This window comes from Aulonocara stuartgranti (assembly GCF_965226115.1).
Source record: "Aulonocara stuartgranti genome assembly, chromosome: 3".
NCBI lineage: Eukaryota > Metazoa > Chordata > Actinopteri > Cichliformes > Cichlidae > Aulonocara > Aulonocara stuartgranti.
Window position 1 is genome coordinate 12,357,313 of NC_138941.1, and position 25,741 is coordinate 12,383,053.

At 41.9% G+C, this 25,741-nt stretch overlaps 1 protein-coding gene across 2 annotated transcripts in view; it reads left to right on the top strand.

Moving 5' to 3' along the window:
- The window catches only part of LOC309702165 (NACHT, LRR and PYD domains-containing protein 3-like), a 217,121-nt gene that overhangs the window by 80,961 nt on the left and 110,419 nt on the right, over positions 1-25,741 (top strand). Inside the window, exons 4-8 of one of the 2 annotated variants that reach the window (XM_082526621.1) lie at positions 4,385-4,669; positions 5,500-7,294; positions 11,904-12,077; positions 12,306-12,479; positions 19,055-19,228. The exons of the other annotated variant lie outside the window; for it this stretch is intronic. Of the exons in view, the coding sequence (XP_082382747.1) occupies positions 4,385-4,669; positions 5,500-7,294; positions 11,904-12,077; positions 12,306-12,479; positions 19,055-19,228 (2,602 nt within the window). The remainder of the gene's footprint in view (positions 1-4,384; positions 4,670-5,499; positions 7,295-11,903; positions 12,078-12,305; positions 12,480-19,054; positions 19,229-25,741) is intronic. 2 annotated transcript variants of the gene reach the window in all.

Sequence of the window (25,741 nt, forward strand, 5' to 3'; positions counted from 1 at the left end):
TCAGACACAGTAACCTTTGAAATGCTCAGGCCTTTGGAGATCAGTAGGTCAAGAGTGTGTCCTCTATTATGTGTGGCCTCTGTTACATGCTGAGTCAGCCCAAAGTTGCCCAGAGTGTTACTCAGGTCTTTAGTCCCTTTGTCCTGAGGGTTGTCCACATGGATGTTAAAATCCCCAACAATAATTACACAGTCAAAATCAACACAGATCACAGACAGCAGTTCACTGAGGTCATTAAAAAAGTCTGTGCAGTATTTGGGAGGCCTGTAAACATTAAGAAACACAACTTTGGATGGGGCCTTCAGCTGTAAAGCCACATATTCAAAAGACTGAAAACTTCCAGGAGATAGCTGCTTACATTGAAATGATTCATTAAATAAGACAGCAACCCCTCCTCCTCTCCTGCTCGCCCTGACCTCACTGATAAAACTGTAGTTAGGAGGGGTCGTCTCGATGAGAACAGCTCCACTGTTACTTTGGTCCAACCAAGTTTCAGTTAAAAACATAAAATCAAGGCTGTGCTCAGTGATTAAATCATTAATTAAAAATGTTTTCCCAGCTAAAGATCTAACGTTTAATAAAGCCAACTTAAGTGTTTTAGAGGTATTACTTGTCCCCTCGTGTTTGGGAGCAGTCTGTGGCACACAAGGTATGTTTACTATGTTTAAAGATCTTTTAGAGTGCAGCTCTCTGTGTTTTGACCAGGCCACATGTCTCCTGTCACCTAAAAGTACAGAAATTTTAAAACCTTCTAGTAAACAGGGTCTCAGCTTCTCCTGGGAAAAGTCACCACTGCCATAATCCTCGCAGCCCGGACCCTAAACACATCAGACTGTGGAGACAGAGCGTGAAGGTGGTAAGGAGGAACTAAGGGGGGCGAGGCTGGGCAATGTGACTTCGATTGCTCTGATGAGGGCGGGGCTCGATGGCGAACCTTTGGCCGCTCTGGTGGGGGGTTTATGGGGGACAAAAAGGGATTGGGACGGGGGGTAGATCTGAGCCCAGCATTGACCCGCTCCATCATCTCCTCAGTGAATTTCAGGTGTGGGGAGGAGGGAGAAAGGGAGGGGGAGGAGGGTGATGGCCTGTCAGGGGTTTGGGGGACTGGGGAAGGTCGTGGTCCCTGGTCCTGGTCGTTGGTGTTGTTGAGAGAGTTGGAGGCAAATAGGGACCCCTCTTCTTGCCTCAGATGTCTCTCCTCTCTGAGGCTCTTCCCGGGTGGGGGCAGATGGAGCTCCTCCTCAAGGTTTCTGCTGGGCTTTGTCTGTTCTTGGAGTACTGTTTGTTCCTCTTTATGAGATAACTCCTCGTTTATCTCAGCCTTGGCACCAAGCACATATGGATGACGTATGGAATAAAACAAGTTGGAGGTGAACAGTTTCACCCCTGACTTGTTAAAATTAAATCCATTTGCTTTAAACAGATGCCTGCGTTCCCAAAAAATATTAAAGTTGTTGATAAAATGCACTGAGTGGTCAGTACATGCTGATATAAGCCATTTATTCAGTGTAAACAACCTGCTGAATCTCTCGTCTCCTTCTCTGACCGGCGGTACAGGTCCACTGATGAATACAGCTGCATTCAGAGAGTTTACAGTATTTAATATTCCAGTAAAGTCCCGTTTCAGAACCTCCGACTGTTGTTTGGACACATCGTTTGACCCTGTATGCAGGACAATGTTTGTCACAGTTGGATATTCATCTGCAATTTGAAGAATTCTCTCCTTCAGGTTGTTGACCATATCGTTAGGAAAGCAGAGGACTTTAGTGTTCTTACCGCACATCATTTGTACATCCTTTACGGCAGAGTCACCCACAATCAGAGTTTCAGGCCTAGCCTTTAGCTTTCCCTGTGGTCTTTTACTTTTCAACAGATTTTCAGACCTTACTTCGCTGCTTTTAGATGGATGGTTGTCCGATATAGATCCAGGGTCCTTTGATAGTGGAGCAAATCTGTTGTGCAGTTTCACATTCAGTTGTTTTGGAGGTTTGTTGTTAACCTTCCTATTCACTGTTGTCCAGTCCTGTTTCCTCTCGTATACAGGGGTAGAAGAGCTTCTCTGTCTCGTAGGAAGTGAAGGCCAGTCGGTTTCAGAGATTTCAGCTCGCTGTGCTCTGCCCGTGATACGTCCTCCGCCTTCCAGGAGACATGATTTATGTCTTGGTTTTGCACCAAGACAGTCCAAGGGGGGATTATCACTTGAGGATTTATAATAATGCACAGAGTCTACTTTCTTGGTCATGTTATCTGTGCTCCTTAGCTGTGTACTAGCTTGCTCATCGCCATTGTTTTGAATCAAAGGCAAGGTTGTTTCATTTCCACACAGTCCATTTACCTCCACGTTTACTTCTAAGCGATGAATTTTTGTCTCCAGTACTGCAATCTTCTGCAGGAGGCTGTGGTAGTCATCTGTGGATAGGGAAGGCATCTTGTTGCTAGTTAGCCTAGCGGTTAGCACCTTTCCAGGCTATTGGGGCTGTTCGGTGCCCAGACACTGTAATCAGGCTTCAGCTGTGTCTAGGCCACAGACACACGGAGCGCTGAGGATAAGGTAACTATAAAAATGTTGCTGTTTCTGTTAAGAACACTTTAGTCCTAATGATCTATAAGTGTCCAGAAGCTATCGCAGGTAAGCTCATACGGAAAAAAGGGAAAAAATCAGCATAAAAATCAATAAAAGAAGAAAAGCATTTAAGGAGCAAACAGATGACGCGTCCACACTCGCAAAAGATACCATTGGGTAAAAGCAGCACAAAAGAGTAGCTATGTCTTCAGTGAGAGCCAAAACAAACCAACTTTTCAGCGTGAAACAACTCAGTTCATGTAACCTGAGGAAACTGTAAGTTTTCTCTAAATATCTTTTAGCTGTGGTTAGCTGGATGTCAGTCTTATGTTACAGACGCTGTGTCGAGCTTGAGCTGCGAGTCATATTTTCGGCGCTACATTGTAGTGAGATAAGTTTGTGGGTATTTTGTGCAGCTTCAGCTGTCCTTTTAACTGCTCGCTGGTTAGCTAGCGTGAGCTATAAGCTAACAGCTAGCATGGTTAATGACGCTAGAGTTCCACGCACATGCAAACAGCTCGTCTCTACTGCTTTAACTGTTAAAACAGAAGACAATACTGCAGCTGACAGGGTTTATTATGTGAAACAGCAGCTTGTTTAGTTTAAACAGTCTGCATTAAGCTGGGCAAACACTGTGCGATTTTTTTTTTTTTCAGTCGCGTTATTCAGCTCCTACTCAAACTGTACAATTAAATCGCAGAGGTTAGAAGTTCATAGGTCACGATGCAGGGTCTCACACTATATGGCCTGATGCTCTGATGCGACCTGAGTGCTCAAACTGTGCCTTCATAACATGAAGCTTATCATACAAAATCTGTCCCTCGCTCTCCCTCTCTCTGTCTTACAGACACACACACCATCAACTTTGCTAAATTACTAATGAAAAACATTGACCAGGCAGCTGTGATTGAGTAGCAATGTCCATCCAACTCTTTTCATGGTTGTTGTAGTCATTATAATTTTGTGAGGCCACAATGAAAAGTGTTGGATACAGAAGCGTAGTACGGAAGCGTAGAGCCGCCACCCAGGCAAAAGAAAAATAGAGCTATGTCACATTATAACGTGAAAAGTTTATTATTATAGTATACTATTGTTCTAACAATATTAGATATAGTTCTAACAATATACTTTTCATGTTTGTACAATATACTATCATTTAGGTACAATATACCTATTACAATATACATAATTCTCACGTTCGTACTTGCACTCGTTCTTATTTTAAACTTAATCTGGAATGCAGGATATGAATGACAAGATTTTGTTTTTCATATTTTTCATTATTTTTCAGTTTCAACTTTTTCTTCGGTTTCATTTTAAGCTGGCATCATTTTAACCCTACACACCCTAAAATTTAGTATTTGTTGATGAGATGTTGAAGTGTTAATTGAACAAAGTTAGAATACAGTGGAACCCCGACTTACGAAATTAATCCGTTCCCGAGGGTCTTTCGTAAGTCGAAAATTTTCTTAAGTCGAAACAGCCATTGCACCTTTTGAGTGAGGTGATGCTGAACGATAGGCTAATTGCTAACTAGAACAACAATATGTCGTTCAAGTGGAACAGCGAAGCACGAGTACGGAAGCCAAGGGGTTGTCACATGATTCGAAGGCCTTGTGGGCATTGTAGGCTCAGCCAATCAGAGCCAGCGGATTTCGTTACACCGGCATTTTGCCGTACCATGGGCAGAAATATTGCCGTTCATTGCCTTCGTAACTTGAATTTTTTGTTAAATGGGGTATTCGTAAGTCGGGGTTCCACTGTATTTTTCACATGATTTCGACTGAGAAGCATGTTTATGTCTCTTTCTTCTTCCTGTAGAGGAGGAGCTTGCCAGGGTACGGTCAGCCTTTGTCTGGAGGGTAACAATAGAAATCCTTAAACTGCTCCTTGAGGCCCTTGTAAGTGATGGTATCTTAAATAAGTTGGAGGAAGAATCGATACTGGAGGGGAACCCACTCAGAGCAGACAAGGCACGCAGCTTGATCGACACAGTGACGAAAAAAGGAGACAAAGCATGCAAGATAACAATCAAGCATCTTCAGATCAAAGATCCTTTTCTTTTCTCTCAGCTGCGTTTGAACTCTGATCCATCTGCTCAACAAGGTGAGGTCATGCATCAGATACCATGAATAAAAATGGTCACCTTGCAGTTTGTTGAGATGTGAAAGTGAAACCTCAGAATTCATTGTAAGAAAAAGGAGAGGGCAAGAACGTCATTCTACGACGAATGTTTGGATTTGTTACATGCCTGCAAATGTATTTTCTAAACTACATGGAGGAATTTTGATGATCGTCATAAACCTGTGAAACTACTTAGATCTAATGTGAGCTGTATTTAATTAAACACAAGTGTTCTTTACTTTTAAAAACCATGCAAACTGATTGCCTTAAAAAAGAAAAGTCAGAGTGTTTCTCTAACAAGAGGACACTCTTTAAGCATCGGTCATTTGACTTAAATGTTTAATGAAAAAAATGCCACATTTACATATAATAAAGCAAATTGTGGCCAGAAAGGGTTTACATTATCTTTTGCCATTGTAAATTACGAGAAGAATTAAATGTGAATTACTGAATCTCTCTCAGATGCTTCTTTAAATAACATAGCAGTGGGGAACGTTATGACACTTCAATGTTGTTATTTTTGGTTACAAAGTTTGGAGAAGAGGCACAGAAAGCATAAACCTGTTTAGCCTGCACATGTTGGCATCAGGTACATATGAAAAGCTGCAAAGCAATGCAGATGTGTAGGTTCAAAACATTTAACGTGGCTTTTTTCAGGAAATACATTTAGGAATTCCTGAAGCCCCTTTTTGATTTCTGGTAGAATGAGTATATTAAAAACTTGATAGGTTAAATAAAGGCCAAAGTACATCACATAGCTCCTTCAGACCAGATTTGTATTTTTCCTTCTTTTTTTCCTTTTTTTGATTCAGATGCTCTTCAGAAGTGTCAGCCTAAACTTAAGTCTGTCTTAAAGAAGAAGTTCCAGTGTGTGTTTGAGGGCATCGCTAAAGCAGGAAACCCAACCCTTCTGAATCAGATCTACACAGAGCTCTACATCACAGAGGGAGGGACTGCAGAGGTCAATGATGAACATGAGGTCAGACAGATTGAAACAGCATCCAGGAAACCACACAGACCAGAAACAACCATCAGACAAGAAGACATCTTTAAAGACTCACCCAAAAGACAGGACCTGATCAGAACAGTGCTGACAAAGGGAGTGGCTGGCATTGGGAAAACGGTCTTAACACAGAAATACAGCCTGGACTGGGCTGAAGACAAAGCCAACCAGGACATCCAGTTCATATTTCCATTCACTTTCAGAGAGCTGAATGTGCTGAAAGAGGAAAAGTTCAGCTTGGTGGGACTTGTTCATCACTTCTTTACTGAAACCAAAGAAGCAGGAATCTGCAGCTTTGAAGACTTCCAGGTTGTGTTCATCTTTGATGGTCTGGATGAGTGTCGAGGTCCTCTGGACTTCAACAACACTAAGAGTGTGACTGATATTACGATGCCCACCACAGTTGATGTACTTCTCACAAGCCTGATCAGGGGGACGCTTCTTCCCTATGCTCACGTCTGGATAACCACACGACCTGCAGCAGCAGACCAGATCCCCCCTGAGTATGTTCACAGGGTGACAGAGGTCAGGGGGTTCACTGACCCACAGAAGGAGGAGTACTTCAGGAACCGATTCAGAGATGAGGAGCAGGCCAGCAGGATCATCTCCCACATCAAGAAAGCTCGAAGCCTCCACATCATGTGCCACATCCCAGTCTTCTGCTGGATCACTGCTACAGTTCTGGAGGATGTGCTGGAAACCAGAGAGGGAGGACAGCTGCCCAACACCCTGACTGAGATGTACATCCACTTCCTGGTGGTTCAGGCCAAAGTGAAGAAGGTCAAGTATAATAGAGGACGTGCAACAGATCCACACTGGAGTTCAGAGAGCAGGAAGATGATGGAGTCTCTGGGAAAACTGGCTTTTGATCAGCTGCAGAAAGGAAACCTGATCTTCTATGAATCAGACCTGACAGAGTGTGGCATCGATATCACAGCAGCCTCAGTGTACTCAGGAGTGTTCACACAGATCTTTAAAGAGGAGAGAGGACTGTACCAGGACAAGGTGTTCTGCTTCATCCATCTGAGTGTTCAGGAGTTTCTGGCTGCTCTTCATGTCCATCTGACCTTCAGCAACTCTGGACTCAATCTGCTGGAACAACAACAAACAACCTCCCAGAAGTCTGAAACAGGAGAATCTGCAGAGAAACACTTCTACCAGAGTGCTGTGGACAAGGCCTTACAGAGTCCAAATGGACACCTGGACTTGTTCCTCCGCTTCCTCCTGGGTCTTTCACTGCAGACCAATCAGGCTCTCCTACGAGGTCTGCTGACACAGACAGGAAGTAGCTCACAGACCAATCAGGAAACAGTCCAGTACATCAAGGAGACGCTCAGTGAGGATCTGTCTGCAGAGAAAAGCATCAATCTGTTCCACTGTCTGAATGAACTGAATGATCGTTCTCTAGTGGAGGAGATCCAACAGTCCCTGAGATCAGGAAGTCTCTCCACAGATAAACTGTCTCCTGCTCAGTGGTCAGCTCTGGTCTTCATCTTACTGTCATCAGAAGAAGATCTGGATGTGTTTGACCTGAAGAAATACTCTGCTTCAGAGAAGGCTCTTCTGAGGCTGTTGCCAGTGGTCAAAGCCTCCAACAAAGCTCTGTAAGTAAACATGAACTCATCGCTTCATTCTTAAAATCATGGGAAATAAATCAGAGGTGCTCAGTTCAAAGAATACTACCACTTTAGAAAAATTAAAAAATAGTCACTAAAATAGTCATGATACTTTAAATATTTCTCTCCAGCAGGACATGTCAGCATTTCTGAAATATTTTTGTCTTCAACTCGAATCAAAGCACAATCCAGATCCAGCCTATAAGAACATGAGCTCTGATCCTTCAGCCCCTCTGACAGGTTTATTATCCTCAAGTTGTTCACTTGTCTCCAACAACCAGGAGTCTAGCTCTGTTTTTTAAAGCAAATACTTGAGCTTCCAGACTGCACCTACATCGTTTTCAGATGTTCTTATTTTAAGGTCTGGTTTGTGTCTCATCTTTATTGCAATCCCCCATGTCTCTCTGTTTTTCAAATATAAATCTGTTACCTCGGTGTGGCCAGAACAACATGGTGAACCCCAAATACAGACAAAGGTGAAGGAACTGAATATTACTAGACGTGAAGGCTTTATTTACACACAGGAACTTGACACTTGGAATTTTTTAACATGAACTGTGAACTATGGTGGAAGTCAAGCACTTGAAGCTGTGAGCATGAAGTGGGCTCTGTGGTAGGTTTCCGGAAATGGGTCTTGGTTGATGGTAATCTGAGTCACTGTAACAGAGGTAGAGCAGCATCAGAAAGATCACTGGTGGAGGTTACAGTAAGTGAACGAGGTTATCTTCAATGTCTTATTTGGGGTTTCTGTAGCTCAGGAGGTAAAGCTGGTCTGATCTGACCTACTGATCAGAAGGTTGGTGGTTCGATCCCTGGCTCCTCCAGTCTGCATGTCAAGTATCCTTGGGCAAGATACTAACCCCAACTTGCTCTCCGATGCATCCATCAGAGTATGAATGTGCGTGAATGTACTTAGAAAGCACTAAGTTCAGATAAAGTGTTTGTGAGAATGGGTGTGATTGGGTGGATGTGGCATGTTGTATAGAGCGCTTTGAGTACTCCGGGAGAGTAGAAAAACGCTATATAAGAATCAGTCCATTTACCATTTACTTGTCAGCAGTCGGAAAGCAACTTGGGGAAGGCAGGTGGTGAGGTCTGGGTGAGTACTTGTTAGCTTTGAATCCAGGCAAAGTGGTCCAGTAAGTCTAAGAGACGAAAGGCATTAATGTGGCTGTGAGTGAATCAAGAAGACCAGCATCCAGGAAAACGTGACTGAACTGCAAGGGTGAGTAGATGATCCGAGGATTAGGAGGTTAGCAGAGTTATTGGGAGTGCTGATGTTATATGCAGCCTAGTAGATTACTGTCAGGTGTGGACAATGGACAGGCTGACCAGGCTTCACCCAAAGGCAGAAACCAGAGTCTAGTGGGAAACCACCGCCGCTCACACAGACCATGACAGCAGCATGACCCCCCCCCCAAAGCATTCTCTTTCACTTGGCATCATTTACCTCTCCCTTCTCCAATTTCTGATGTGTCCACCTTTGCAATGACAACTGTGATCAGGGTGAACCAAAAAGGTGCCGTGGTGAACAGATACTTAAGTTTGGTGAATGCAGTTTCAGCTTTGGGGGACCAGATGCATGCTGAGACTTGAGTGGTGCAGCTACCTGACTATAGTTGAAAATGAACAGTCTATAAAAATTTGCTATTCCCAAAACCCATTGGAGATGCTTCTTGAATCTACAATGGGTACAAGGGGTATGCCACTCTGTTAAAGCTTTCACATTTGCCAGATCCGTCTTCACCTGCCCCCGTGCCAAAATGTAACTGAAAAAAGTTATTGATGAGGAATGGAATTCACACTTTTTTGCTTTGACATAAGGTTTATTCTCCAGCAAACGTTGGAAAAATAGCATGGACATGAGACTGATGTTCCTCACAGGTTTTGGGAAAAATGAGGATATCATCCAGATACACCAATACAAACCTGTCAAGGAATTCCCGGAGGACATCGTTAACTAATCTTGAAACATTGCGGGAGCATTAGTTAACCCAGGCGGCATGACCAAATACTCGTAGTCCCCCAATGGCATGTTTAAAACAGTCTTCCACTTGTCTCCCTGATTGATCTGGAAAAAGTGGTAAGCGTTGCGGATGTGGGGTTTTGTAAACCCAGTGGCACTGTGAAATGGCCTGAAAGCAGAGCTAATGAGGTAATAGGTACTTATTCTTGATGGTAATATCACTGAGGCCCCTGAAGTAAATGCATGGCCAGAGAGAGCCATCCTTTTTCCCCACAAAAAAGAAGTTCCAACTTGAGATGACAATCGTTGGATTATGCCTGCACCGAGGGATTCCTTAATGTACTTTTCCATAGCCGCACACTCAGGTCTAAGCAGGTTATACAGCCAGCTAGAAGGCCGGGTGGAGCCAGAGAGTAGTTCTATGGTGCTGTCCTGTGGTTTGTGAGGTGGCAGTGAAAGCGCTTTACTTTTGCTAAATACTTCCTGAAGATCATGACATTTGGTGGGGACAGAGGAGAGATCTAAAACAGTCTCAGTGTTGGTTGATGGTTCCACAGGTTCCGGTGGACGGGCGGAAACAAGGCAATTTGAATGACAGAACAGACTCTAACTGATTACCCTCTGACCTGACCAGTCTAAGTGGGGGTTATGTAATTCTAGCCAAGGAAACCCGAGTATGAGTGGTTTGTGAGGTGCATGAAAAGCAAAAAAGGTAAGTGTTTTCTTGTGATTGCCAGGGGTGACAGGCTCTGTGCGCTGAGTTATGTGAGGGGACACTCGGTTATTTAATGACTTAGTGGGAATGGGCGGATTAAGGGGGCATAGAGGGATGTTTAACTGTCTCGCTAACTCAGACTCCATGAGGTTCTAATTGAACAAGAGCCTGAAAGGTCTGGTTAACTAGAACAGAGAGTTGGAGTTGCAATCTGGGTTTTTATGTTTGTGTGAGTATCCTCCACCCTTATCCCTGAACTTTCCAGTGGGCAGACCCTGGTGTGGAATCGAAAACAGACAGGTTCATCACGAGAAGCAAGCTGATCTTTCATGGTTTGATTTAATGACTGAAAAACATACAGCGGACGGTGGTTAGCACTGTTGCCGCACAGCAAGAAGGTCCTGAGCAAAAGTCTTTACAAACTCAACCAGGAAATCATCATGCGAGCAGAAAGAAAGAGGATGAGCAGATAGGTAAGCAAGAGAAACCCGCCAGCGTCCCAGGTTTCCAGAGAAGGTTCAGGTTCTAGGTACCTGAAATGGGATGTAATTCAATTCAATTCAATTTTATTTATATAGCGCCAAATCACAACAGTCACCTCAATGCGCTTTATATTGTACAGTAGATCGTACAGTAATAGATACAGAGAAAAACCCAACAATCATATGACCCCCTATGAGCAAACACTTTGGCGACAGTGGGAAGGAAAAACTCCGTTTTAACAGGAAGAAATTTTTGGTGTCAAAGTCAAAGCACAGATCCATCCAGTCTCTGTATTTCAGCTTATTTCCTTTATACACACATTTAACAGGAACAGTTTCAGACAGCTAGTGTTTACCTGACATTACCTGCGTACCTCACAGTTTGCAGGTAATGGGCATAATAATTACTGAACAGAGACATCCTGCTGTGAACTTTGTTGCTGTGGATCTAAAATGTAAAAATACATCTGAGAAGATTTCTAATCATGATTTTATGAGCCCCCAAAGTTTGATTCTGTTCATCTGGACGTAGCGCTCTCAGCGGGAGAAACATTTTGTCACTCATCAAGATGACTTCTTCAGGCTCAGCTGACTGCAGCTTTCCCCAATCTTATAAAGAGTACATCTGCATAATGACTCAAACCTAATGGTCAAGGAACTGACCTCCCAGCCTTATTGTTCCTTCAGTGGGCTGGTTTCAGTCATTATGCAAATGTACTTTTTATAGGGTTGGAAACCAGAAGTCAGCTGAGACTGACGAAGTCACCTGGATGAGTGACGAAATGTTTCTCCCACTGAAAGCGCTACGTCCAGATGAACAGAATCAACTTTTGGGATTTACTAACCTGGATGATTGAGCATGGATCAAGACGGGTTTTTATGAGGTATACAGTTTCTTATAATTTCTAAACCAGAAGGTTGAGGAGATGGAGCTCATGATAACTGGCTACTGCCCTTCAGCGTGCTTTATGAAATCATCCAATCAAAATAAAGTTGGCCTTTAGGGAGAGCGGGGCTTTAAAGGGGAATGAGCCAAAGCAGCTTTTAGACAGAAAATGAAATGAGAGTCCAGGATGTGATACATTATTTATAACTACATTTACAGTAATCACACATATTAGAATTAATAAAGTGACCAGCAGTACTGTAGTAAGTGTAATACTGCAGTACTCACAGGCCTGTGCCAGCAGACACTGAACTACTGTCACTAAATCAACCTGGTCTTCACTGGTTTCCATTTACATACATTGGAATAATTGTGTTTAATTTGAAATATTTTTCTTCTGTTACACTTAAATTCTTGAACATTTTTTTATTTAATTGTGCATTGTAGTGTACTCATTTGTACACATTTGATTACTTAGATTCAACATATAAAGAGATTTTATTTGATAATAAATATTATTGTTTTGTTGTTCTTGTTATTTTTTTCAGGCTGAGCAGCTGTAAGCTGTCAGAGAAAGTCTGTACAGATTTGTTGTCAGTGGTCAGCTCCCAGTCCTGTAGTCTGAGAGAGCTGGACTTGAGTACCGACAGCCTGAAGGCTTCAGCAGTAAAGCTTCTGTCTGCTGCAGTGGAGAGTCCACACGCCAAACTGAATATTCTGAGGTCTGACCGATTTGTATTCTTTTTTCTTTTGTTTGTTTGTTTTGTTTTGTTTTTAACTGAGAAAATAAATCCAGCAATTTAAACAGTAGAGGTAAACTTGATCAATTTACTGTTGTTTCGTACCACATCTGCTCAGCATAAAACAACAAGGATTCTTAAAATATAAGATTAGTTATTGCACCCTGATTACACTTTAACATCAGTCTTTGTTCATGTTTTCATTTTCAGACTCAACGTCCGTGAACTTCTAGCGGAAAACTGTGAAGCTGTGTCCTCAATGCTCAGCTCTCAGTCCTCTACTCTGACAGAGCTGGACCTGAGTATCAAAAATGTGCAGGATTCAGGAGTGAAGATTCTGTCTGCTGGACTACAAAGTTTAAACTGTAAACTAAATACTCTGAGGTCAGATCAATTGACATTTTGTTTTTTTTAAATGAACCAATTAAACATTTTATTCAAGGCTTCCGGTTCCGGCGCTCGTGGGGATGGACACCTAGTACGAGAGCTCTCGACTGAAACTTATTAAAACTGCCCCAAGTAAATTAATACACTAAGTGCACATAAAGAGGAAAAAGGGGTTTAAATGATGTCCAGAAAGAACAAAATAGCTAAGAAGTTAACGTTTGAAAACGTGGAAGATGGCAATGTGCAGCCAACAGAAGGGGCTAACGTTAGCCCCTATAGGGCTAGCCGAGGCCACTCTCCCACTCCTAGCCGCGAGGATTCTGGGACAGAAGATGAGGTTGACCCAGCAAGTTTGACGCTGATACTGAAAGAACTGAGAGGCGTTGGGAAAGAGGTGAAAGAATTTCGAAAAGACACGAAAGCGCAACTGGTGGAAATAAGGGGTGAGTTGGATAAAGCCAATGCGCGGCTTAATGATGTGGAAACCAGGGTTGCAGAACACAAAGATAAGCTCCAGAACACAGACGAGATTTTGTCTGAGATACTAACAATGCAATTCAATGTTATTTATATAGCGCCAAATCACAACAAAAGTCACCTCAAGGCGCTTCATAAATACAGAGAAAAACCCAACAATCACATGACCCCCTATGAACAAGCACTTTGGCGACAGTGGGAAGGAAAAACTCCCTTTTAACAGAAAGAAACCTCTGGCAGAACCAGGCTCAGGGAGGGGCGGGGCCATTTGCTGTGATTGGTTGGAGTGAGAGAAGGAAGACAGGATAAAGACATGCTGTGGAAGAGAGACAGAGGTTAATAACACATATGATTCAATGCAGAGAGGTCTGTTAACACATAGTGAGTGAGAAAGGTGACTGGAAAGGAAAAACTCAATGCATCATGGGAATCCCCGGCAGCCTACGTCTATTGCAGCATAACTAAGGGAGGATTCAGGGTCACCTGGCCCAGCCCTAACTATATGCTTTAGCAAAAAGGAAAGTTTGAAGCTGATCTTCAAAGTAGAGAGGGCGTCTGTCTCCTGAACTCAAACTGGGAGCTGCTTCCACACCCAGTCCAACATAGCCAGGCTTTCTTTGCTGCTTTGACAAAACCTCAAATCCCAGTCAGAGATGATGAGCATCATCACAGTGATGATCATTTCTCTATTAACCCAGGCTTTCTGCTTCAGGATCAGAAAACAAGGAGACCTTTAAACATAATTTCACTAAATGGATGGATTGAGCTCAGCCTACAGATGAACTGGTGCCAGAGATCATAAAGAACATCAAACAGTCAAATTCAACACTTTTAATGGAAATATGAGATTAATCTTAAAAGTAGAGATAGTGTCTGTCTCCTGAATCCAAACTGGAAGCTGGTTCCACAGAAGAGGGGCCTGAAAACTGAAGGCTCTGCCTCCCATTCTACTTTCAAATACTCTAGGAACAACAAGTAGGCCTGCAGTGTGAGAGCGAAGTGCTCTAATGGGGTGATATGGTACTACAAGGTCATTAAGATAAGATTGGGCCTGATTATTTAAGATCTTGTATGTGAGGAGCAGGATTTTGAATTCAATTCTGGATTTAACAGGAAGCCAATGAAGGGAAGCCAATACAGGAGAAATCTGCTCTCTCTTTCTAGTCCCTGTCAGTACTCTTGCTGCAGCATTTTGGATTAACTGAAGGCTTTTCAGGGAGTTTTTTGGACATCCTGATAATAACGAATTACAATAGTCCAGCCTGGAAGTAATAAATGCATGAACTAGTTTTTCAGCGTCACTCTGAGACAGGATATTTCTAACTTTAGAGATGTTGCGCAAATGGAAGAAAGCATGCAGGAAAAGTTTCAAACAAAACTAACATCACTGGAGGCTTACTCGAGGAGGGAGTCGCTCAGACTGTACAGGGTGCCGGAGGGAGAAGAATCGGGAGCTCCATCTATGGCCCACTTTGTGGAGAAGCTACTCCGGGAGAATCTCGCCATCCCACCATCAACACCGTTACAAATTCAGAGAGCACACAGAGTGTTATCATTACTCCCTCCGGACGGCTCCCAACCCAGATCGATCCTGGTAAAATTCCTGTGCTTCACGGTTAAAGAAGAAGTGCTGAGGCTCGCTTGGCAAAAGAAAGGTTTTATGCTGAATTCCAGCAAGATCAACCTCGACCACGATTACCCCCCTGAGATCATGGCTATGAGGAAGGAGTATGCAGAGGCACGAAAGGTCCTAAAAGAGAAGAATGTACGGTTTAGGACCCTCTACTCAGCGCGCCTTAAGGTTTTTTTCGAAGAAGGAGTGAAAACCTACAACACGGTGGAGGAGGCAACGGCTGACCTGGCGAGTCGGGGCCTGCCGGTAAAGGTGATTACACCACCGGCAACCCCCAGAGAAAAACTACAAAGATGCCCGCTGTGGCGGGGAGTTGGTGGTCGGCGTCCGCGTCAGATCCGAGGAGCTGCGGGATATAGAGAGAAGCTGCAAGTATACAGACGTGAAGAGAACGAATTTAATGTTATGTATTAGCTATGGACAACATGGTGAAATATGGTTACTGTCGAGCTAAAATGGGTGGGGCTTCTCGTGCTGTGAGTGACGTCGCAGTGGAAAGCCCCCTAACTCAGGGGGTAATAAGGGGTTTCCCTTCAAGTTGTGAGGGTGTCAGTGGAAGTGCTCCACTGTCAGAAGCCAGCTTAGGAGCTTTCAAGCTCCAGTTATGTTCAAATGTTTTCAGTTCATTCCTAACTTTTTTCACTTGTTACTGTTTTAAGAGGGGGTTGCCTGCTGCTATTGAGTTTATGCGCTGTGGTAACTTAATATATCTTTATGGGAAGTGAGTCAGTGAAAGTAATCTCTTTTAATGTTAACGGGGTTCTGAACGTGATTAAGATGAATAAGATACTGTCCAAACTAAGGAAGGAGAAGGCCCAGATTGCATTACTTCAGGAGACACACATGAACCAAGTAGATCACTTGAGATTGAAAAGAAAGGGTTTTAAATATGTATTCTCCTCTTCCGTTAAGTCCAAACACAAGAGGGGTGTGGCTACACTTATCTCTGGTACACTTAACTATGAACATATCTAAGAACTCTGTGACGAGGAAGGCAGATTGGTTAGAATAACAGGAAGAATAGAGGGGTCTGAAATCACAATTTTAAATGTTTATGCTCCCCCCGGGAGCGATTGGCTATTCTATAGGAATAGGTTTGATTTATTGGTGGATTCTCAGGGGATAGTTGTCTGTGGGGGGGTTTTAACTTTAGACTTGACCCTAAACTAGACGACTCCTCCCCAACCAACCAGGTAACAGCACTTACTAGAAAAGTCAATTCCTATATGGTAGAGATGGGGATAATAGATGTATGGAGGGACCGCTACGCATCTACCAGAAATTTCACTCATTACTCTGGTTCCTTTAAAGTGTATGCAAGGCTGGACTACTTTTTTATGTTTAAAGTTGATAGGTTTAGGGTCAAAGACTGTGACATATTAACAAGAGATCTATCTGACCACAGTCCTATCTCTCTATCTTTGCAGGTGGCTAGGAAAAAATGTACCACACTGTGGAAATTGTTATCGCACCTTAATGATCCTGCCATAGTTTCCAAATTAAAGGTAGACATTAAAGAATTTCTAGATGTTAATGACACAGGAGAGGTATCTCCAGCTATTCTTTGGGATACGCTCAAAGCGGTAATGAGAGGTACATTAATTTCTATCGCCTCCCACTTAAAGAGAATCAAAGGGCAAAAATTAGCAGAACTACAGGCAAATTTAAAGTTGAAAGAATAGGAAGACATAAACACCGCAAATCCTACTCTGAAGCAGGATATCAGGAAAATACAGGATGAAATTAATGATATTTACACCCAGGAGGCCCAAAATAACTTAATTTTTTTGAGGCAAAAATACTATGAGACAGGAGGGAAATCTGCAAAATATCTGGCACATAAATAACGCAAACAACTAGAGGAAAGTACGATATACCAAATCAAGGACCCCAAGACTAATATTCTGGAATCAAAATTAGAAGACATTCAGAAATGTTTTGAGACCTTCTTTAGGGAGCTGTACTCACAGCCCAATGCTACGGAGGAGAATTGTACTGATGCCTTTCTTAGCTCTCTAGAATTACCTTCACTCCCGTCTCTCAAAAATGAGCTTCTAACACATCCCATTTTAGTGAAAGAAATTAATGCTTTTTCCAGATTAAAACCAGGTAAGGCAGTTGGGCCGGACGGGTTCAGTTCTCAGTGGTATCGCACCCTGAGGGCAGATCTAGTCCCCACATTGCTGAAGTCATTTAACTACATCCTACAGGAGGGAGAAATCCCACCCTCCTGGAGGGAGGCAACTATTTCAATTATCCCAAAAGAGGGGAAAGATAAACGAGAATGTGGAAACTATCGACCAATCAGTGTCCTTAACTTGGATTACAAACTATTTACTTCTATTCTTGCTCGTAGGCTGGAGAAGTTTTTACCTAACCTCATCGATTTAGATCAGACTGGTTTCATTCACTATAGACAAACAACTGACAACATTAGGAGAATATTACACATCTCTACTCAAATTTACAGTAAATCGGGATAATGAGAAAATTAAGTACCTGGGAATATATTTGACTGCGGACCTCTCGCTGCTCTTTCAGGCAAACTACGAGCCAATATCTGCAAGTATAAAAGCTGATTTGCACAGATGGAATCTGGTCCCCTTTATGCGTCTCAGCTCCCGGGTAACCGCAATCAAGATGGACACGCTCCCCAGACTGCTTTATCTTTTTAGAAACTTGCCAATAGAAGTGAGCGATTACCAATTTATTGAGTGGGACAAATGGATCTCCAGATTTATCTGGCAGGGCCGAAAGCCAAGGATTAAATATGCTACCCTCCAGCTCCCCAAGGAAAAGGAAGGACTGGGTCTCCCCTGCCTCAGGAATTACTATTATGTCGCTCAAATAACCCCCCTCTTATATTGGTGTAACAAAACATACACGGCTAGGTGGAAGGAACTGGAGTCCAGCCTGTTGGACCGATTCCCCCTACAAGCTGTAATGGCAGATAAGGGTCTAATGTGCCGGCTGGAAAAGCTGGGGAACCCCTGGTTAACCCACACCCTCCAAGTTTGGCAGAAGGTAATCAACATCTGTGGGATACACAAAATGCTAAAAATCTTCAGGTGGGTTGCTTTCGACTCGGATTTTATTCCAAACAGACACGACTCTAACTTTGAAGCATGGATATCCTATGGCCTTACGACATTCCTCTCTCTTACTCATAGAAATATTGTGCTCAGATTTGAGGCCTTACGGGACGATCACAACCTGACAAAATACAACTTTCATAGAAACTTACAGCTGAGATCATATATTGATCATGAATGCAAACTGTCTGACTTCAATGATGCTGAGTCGCATTTTTTCCTCATCCTGAAAAATGCCACAACCATGACCCCTACTAAATCTTTCTAAACTATACAAAGCCCTCTCTAGTGCCAGCAAGGATAATACTTTATACACTAAGGATAAATGGGAAAGGGAATCAGGGATTGCTATTTCTGTGGGGGAGTGGGAAAATGTTTTGTACTGCCAGTGGTCCACGTCCAGTTCTATGAGCTGGAAGGAACATGGCTGGAAGAATATTATTAGGTACTTCAAGACTCCATATCAGGAGAGGTACAAAGGGGCTTATATGCAATGCTGGAGACAATGCGGCTCGACTGTTGCTAACCATTTTCATGTCTTTTGGGACTGTCCCAAGTTAAAAAACGTTCAGGTCTCCTTAAGTGCAGTCTTTAACGTTCAAATACCTTTAGATTTTAAGGTTTTATACATGGGTTTGGTCCCCTTTCTGGAATGTAGGAGTGAGATTAAGTTGGTGCAATTACTCTTGGTGGCAAGTAAAAAATCAATTACTAGAAGATGGTTAAGCCCAGCCCAGCCTACCCTAGACGACTGGTTTGGGATCATTTTAGAGATATTTAGGATGGAAAAACTTACATATCTGTTAAGAAATCAAAAAGCCAAATTCTACCAAATTTGGAACAATTGGATCCAATTCATCACCCCCACGAGGGCTGACTTCACTTGATCTCACTATTACTTGGTTGTTTTTTGTTTGTTTGTTTTTTACATTTACTTCTATTACTATTGCTTGTTTATTTACTTATTTCTTCACAATGATTGCAGCATGGGCACCCCTCCCAGTTTGTGTTTATAGTTCCATGTAATGTGTTCTATATATCTCCTTTGGGAGAGCATGCGAGCAACTGTCCTAGTAATAGCTAGTGGAGGTTAATATGCACCCGCTGATCACTTTGTTTATCATTTGCTCTCCTGGACTTAATCTAAAACCTGGAAGGACTTTGTTCCCATGTTATTCATATACTGCTATGCAGATGGTTTTTTCTTGTCCAATCCAAATAAAGATATAATTTAAAAAAACCATTTTATTCAAGTTCATCCATATGATGTTGTATCTTAGTATGTTAAGGTTTCATCAAAAATAAAAAGATGGCATGTAATATAATAACAAACTTTACATAAGTATTATAGATTATCTTTTGTTTTTCAGACTGGGTGGCTGTAACCTGTCAGAGAGAAGCTGTGAAGCTCTGTGCTCAGTCCTCAGCTCCCAGTCCTCCAGTCTGAGAGAGCTGGACCTGAGTAACTCTGACCTGCAGGATTCAGGAGTGAAGCTTCTGTCTGCTGGACTAAAGAGTTCACAGTGTGCAGTGGAAACTCTCAGGTCAGGATTCAAACGTTAACACATATGATCATTTAAAATGTGAATTATATTATTGATTGACTTATCTATAGAGCTTTTAGCTAAACTTATATTTATATTTGAGTGGATTATTAGACTGAATTACTGTGTAAAATTTGTCACAGTCATACGATTTTGTTTATTTATTTATTTTTTTAATTCATGTACTGGCCATTTTACATAAATTTGGCTAATCTTCTACAATATATACATTTGATTTCGTTAGGAACAAAATGTTCAAATTACATATTTTGCTGGATATTGGGTATTAATGAAATTATTATGTCTTTAATGACACCACATTTCCATATGTAGGAGGTTACTGGTGGTATTGTTTCAGTGTCTGAGTTTTCCTTGCAAAGAAACATCTGGAATTTAACAATACATATTTTAAAGCTGTTTTCTCCAAAGGGATTTGTATTAGTGATGGTAAATTTGATTCTTTTTACCGAATCGAGTTTAAATGAGTCACTCACCAAAATGAATCGGGGTGTTTTTTTTAAATCATTTGAGTCTCTGAGTCAGTTGCCCAGAGAGTGCCAAAAATTTACTTTTTCTCTCAAACTTAATTTGTTTTTATTTTCATGTAAATCCTACTGCTACGATGAGTGACTGAAAAATAAAAACAACTATTTTATAGAGCAAAAAAGAATAAGATTTCTAAATTGGACATTTATTTTTGTTTATGTTATTAGTATTTCCTCTTTATCATCTTTGAACAAAAACAAAGTGTAGACTGAATGTTATATTGCATCAGTCAGACTATCAGGCTTCATCTCAGATGAAGGAGTGACTCTTCCGTGGTAACAACCTGTGAGTTTCAGCAGCTGAGAGGCAGGAGGGAAGGGTGAGTGAGTGGTCTTGATGCATTCTCAGTCTAGACTAGACTAGAAAGAGGGGCGCTGCTCTTGTGGCGACCAGCAGGTTGTCTCTCTCTGTCAGTGTCAGTGTTTTAACTTATTTTATTTCATTCTTTTATTCCTTTATATATATTTTTTTTGCCTGAGGAAATTCTATAGCATCGGCTTGTGCTTTGTGGAACTTCTTTTAACGAAGATGGGTTTTTTATTTCGCATGATTTTATTGGCAATCCTGACGGTTGTTTGGAGTCATTCCTTTACCATCAATAATCCTGGCTAATGTGCAGTCTCTGAGGAGTAAATTGGATGAACTGCATTTGAATGTCGCACACTTGCGTGGCTACAGGGATACATGTCTAATGGCATTCACAGAGACTTGGCTCAAGGACTCTGACCCTGATTGTTCTCTGGAACTAAATGGCTTCGGGTTTCCCATACGTTTGGATCGAGACCCCGGAGCTACCCAGAAATCTCAAGGAGGAGTGTGTTTGTATATAAATCAGAAATGGTGTAAAAATGTGACCGTTCGTAGACAAGTGTGTCTGCCTGACATTGAGCTCCTCTCTGTGTCTTTGAGGCCGTTTTATCTGCCGAGGGAATTCCCACAGATCAACGTCACCATTGTTTACATCCACCCTAAAGCGAATCCTAAGAATGCGACTGACACCATCTCCATTTTTTTCCTAATAACAAACCATGGTCTTCAAAAGGTCTTATGAGGCTGATTCATGAAAGGAAAAAAGCTTTTATTGAAGGGAATATCTTGAAAGTTAGAGAAATTAGGAAGGAGATCAGATCAGAAATTAAAAAAGCCAAAGTAAAATACAAGGATAAGGTAGAGGCGGAGATGGGTAGCAATAACTTAAGGGTGGCCTGGGCAGGCATGAAACACATGACTGGTCACTGTTACAGTGACTGTAATAAGATAAGTCTTCCTGGTTTTAGTTCAGACTCTCAGTTAGCAAGTAGAGAAGCTTATAGACCCTCTACAATTTGCATACAGGCCTCGTAGACGTGTTGATGATGCAGTGGTCACTCTGTTGAACTTCCTTTATCGCCATCTTGATGGCGCCAAAGCTCATGCTCAGCTCTTATTTATTGATTTTTCTTCAGCTTTTAATACTATCCAGCCACATCTTTTAGCTGATAAACTTCTTAACCAGTTTACACTTGATCTTAATCTCGTTGGTTGGGTTTTAAACTTTTTAACTGACAGATCTCAGTGTGTGAGAGTGAACGGCTGTTTTTCCAAACAGCTGAACTCTTCCGCTGGCTCACCGCAAGGTTGTTGTCTCTCTCCTCTACTGTATATTTTGTACACTAATGACTGTCGCAGTACACAGGCCAACAGGCATTTCATTAAATACGCAGATGACACAGTCATTGTAAGCCTCCTTCATGGTGAAGAGGATTCCCATGGGCCTGTTGTGGATGAGTTTGTTTCGTGGTGTGATCAGTCCTTCTTAATGATCAGCACCTTGAAAACCAAGGACATGGTTATTGACTTCAGGGAGACATCCCCTCATCCTGCGCTAACAGTGGTAAATGTGCAGCCATTGAACTGGTGGACAGTTATAAGTATTTGGGGGTTGTTCTTGATAAAGCTCTGTGCTTTGAGTCACATCTTGCTGCTACAGTGAAAAAGGTTCAACAAAGACTTTTTAAGGAGGTTGAGAGGTTTCAATGTTTCATCTGCAATGATGACTCGTTTTTTATAAAAGTTTTATTGAATCTGTTTTAACTTTCTGTATCATTGCTTGGTACGGTAATATGTCTCTGAATAATAAGACCAGACTTAACAACCTGGTTAAAGTGGCTGGTAAGATTTCAGGGAGGTCTCAGGTCCAGCTTGTGGACTTTTATAAGAGGCAGGTGCTGAGGAAGGCGACCTCTGTCATGTTGTGTTCAGATCATCCTCTCTTTAATGATTTTCAACTGCTTCCATCAGGTCGTCGTTATAAAGTGCCTGCAGTGAAGACAAAGAGACATAGATTGTCTTTTGTACCTACTGCTATTATCATAGTTAATAACACTGAACCATATGTGTTGTTGCCATTGCACATTGTACTTTTTTGATGAAAAATCTAGGTTGTTTTCTCAGGCTTATATTATATTATATTATTTTGGAGTGTGTATGTGATGTGTTGGTTGCCTGTTTGTTTGTTTGTACGGACATACTGCAAATCAATTTCCCATTAGGGACAATAAAGTTACCAATAACCAATAATCATCCAGGTAAGTAAATCTCCAAAAGTTGATTCTGTTCATCTGGACGTAGCGTTTTGTGGGAGAAATGTTTCATCATCATCCAGGTGACTTCTTCAATCTCGGCTGACTGCAGGTTTCAATCTTATAAACAGTACATTTGCATAATGACTGAAACCAGCCCACTGAAGGAACAATGGGCTGGGAGGTCAGTTCCTTAATCATAATTATGCAAATTCTCATGACCATTGATCAAAGCCCACTGATCAAAGCCCACTGATCAAAGCCCACTGATCAATAGCCATGAGAACCATTCACAGAGAGTTGGGGAATGGCTGCAATCACAGCATTTTAATCATTATTTTAAAGGCTGTAGATTGGAGCCATTGCTCTAACAGTGTACAAATGTAACAGGGCTTGGTGCTGATGCTAACAGTGCTAGCTGCTTCAGCCTTTATTTACACATTATAAGCACATTTCGCTTATTTTAAACAGTATATAAAACAGCTAGTACTGCTGGGACGTTATATTTTCACAAGCTAACATGAGCCAATCAGTGAGATGTCTAGCCATGACAGTTGTATGTTGCTGTGAGAAGAGTCGGGCTACATACAGTGATGATAGTGTTAGCCATGTTAGCATTTAGCTTCTATGTTTTTATAGTTTACACTTCTTGTTTATTGCTAGCTGCTCTGTTTAGTTGCTTTAGGGTTTCTTAGTTTACTTTTCCTGCATTATTTTGGTAGTTATCGTGCTTGGTGTCATAAGTTCAGTTTGACTTCCTCCCCTGACATTGTCTACATTAGTTTCAGCTGTGGAAGGATTTATTGAGTGTTTTCTATTTCTTCCATTTGAACAATAGTGGTGCACTCTATGCTTGTAGCTGCTGTGTGCTACGTTCTTCTGTCAAACAAGATGGCGCCTGTGTTTGGCTTTGCCGCCGCTGCAGCTTGCTGGAGGCAACAATGTAGTTTTTCACTGTCGTCAATCATTTTTTGTAATGTCATTTTTGCTCTTTTGAGTTCTGACTTAATTTCTGCTGCTTTAAATTATGATTGGGAGATACTGTTAACCCTTTAAGGCCGGTCAGAGTGGGAACGCTCAGTTTTGCGTAACTATTTTTAAATGCCTGTAGATCGGCAACCACACAAGCTAGTGCAATAATTTTTATTTTTGCATGTGAAACCGGAGTTGTACTTACATCTTATGTATCCAGCTTATCCTAGGTCACCGTTTCCTTCCACACATAGCTTTGCAAAAGTTGCATGAAAAGCACTTGCAGCAACAAAAAAGTAATATTCCAGAAACACGCTTTGCCAATCCGATCAGATGTTCATAGCACTTCCTACGTTGGAATAGATGTCAGCCCAAACTATCGTATGTCCGCCATTACCTGCCCGAAACCTGAAGTGACGTCGTTTTTGCGAAAATTCTAGTTGTTTGTTTGTTTGTTTTTTTTACCTTGAAGCCTACACTGGTGTTTTTAAAAGTCATGTTTGAGTTTACCCTTTCAGTATAGTTTCTGGGAGGCTTAGAACTCAAATTACACAGTTGGAAATAGTTTATTTTGATGCACTGAAGGTTTTCTTGCAAATTCACATGGTAGTATTTATTTTAGTTTTTCATGCAGTATATACAATTTGGTGTATCTCAAAAATACAACTATGGATACACTCAAATTACATTTCCTGTGGTTGGAAACTATTTTGTGCAACTTTTTTAGTTCTTCCGTTTTGAGGGATAAACCTCTTAAATTTCTCTAACTACAAATATATGTAAAAATACAAAACACAACAATTTTCAATTTGTTCTAGTTTATTGCACTTTTTGCTGTATATGTATATATGTATATGTAGTTACTATGGACTGAATGCATACATATTATTAAAATTTGGGCTATAACGGTTGTATTGATGTATAGCAACTTGAACTGCTCCCCAAAATGGCACTACAGCAGTGGTTCCCAAACTTTTTTTGCTGGGCCCCCCTTTGTTTTACACGAAAAACGTTCGCCTCCCCCCCGGCGCGTGAACAGCACGCACACGCACTAACACATCCTCCAACCACACACGCCCATATTTTGCTCCATTGCGGTTTATTTCACACCTCAAACATTTAGTAAACAATTAAGCAAATACAAGTAACCTGCAATAAATTACAGGTAGTAAGAAAATAAACTACTAAATCTTTTACGCTACGTCCGCACCTACACTGGTATTTTTGAAAACGCAGCTGTTTCATCCAAACAGTGTTTCAAATCACCAAAAACTGAGATTTTTTTAAAACTCCTTTTTTGCGGACGAGGAATACAGAGTTCATCTGGCAACGTCAAAGGTTGCGCCTTTTTTCACGTCACGTTATTGTTTATGTGAGATGAATTGCAGAATGGCAGACAGAGACAAAATACTGTTACTCTGAGTATCTGCAGGTTTCACACGCAGTTACTGTCCCTCCATTTACAAAGGCGTCACGGGTAGTTGTTTTTTCTTCTTCTGTAATACTAATCAACATTGCTGTCAATACATTTTCAAAAAATGCCTCTCTGTGCAAAATGGGTTCAAAAACATAAACAGCTGTGGGATCCTGTTTGTCTGTGATTTGAATCGAGGGAACAAATCGTGGCAGGATCAGCCTGATGTTATTTGTATCCCGCTGTAACTTTACTCTATAAAGAGCAAACATCTCCAAAATGTCAGGAGTAGTTAGTCACTACAACAAGTGTTTGTGAACTAAAAATTAAGAATGTGGGATCCTGTTTGTCCATGATTGGAAGAGCCCAGCGCTGCTCCCGACGCAGGGACCTACCTCAGCACCTGTGCAGGTGAAGCCAAAGGGCAGATTTGCTTCACCATATTTTCTAGTCTTTGGCTTAGAATGAAGTTGGTTTGGAAACATATTCAGCGATGCTTCATCTCCTGCTTTGCGTTTCTGTGGGCGACGTGCTAGCAGTGTTCAAGCGTTTTGTTCCCCTCCCTTTTCATACCGCGCCCCCCCTGCCATGGCTCTGCGCCCCCCCTAGGGGGCGGGCACCACAGTTTGGGAAGGTCTGCACTACAGCATGTAAAAATCTAAAGATAAGCTCTGGCAGACTTGGTTCTATGGTAGGTCTTAAAGGGTTTAACATCAAAGATTCAGTGGAGAGCTACTGTAACAGCTGAACAGAAAAACTCTTCCTCCCCTGGTGTGCTACTCTTCACAACCCGCAGGACTTTCACCCTCAAGAGATGGAAAAGGGGAACGAGGGCCGACGTCCAGGTGAAACTGAGAAGCTACCAGAGGCTAGCTTCTTGGCTGTGGGGAGAATCCTGGTGCCTGCGTCCACTTCCTCTCCTGACATTTAGTTAATATGTTACGCCGGTGACTGGGACCTGGGCTCTGTGGCTCAGAAGCAGTTTTTCTCATGGTGTGTCCGTCAAACGTTCACTGTTTT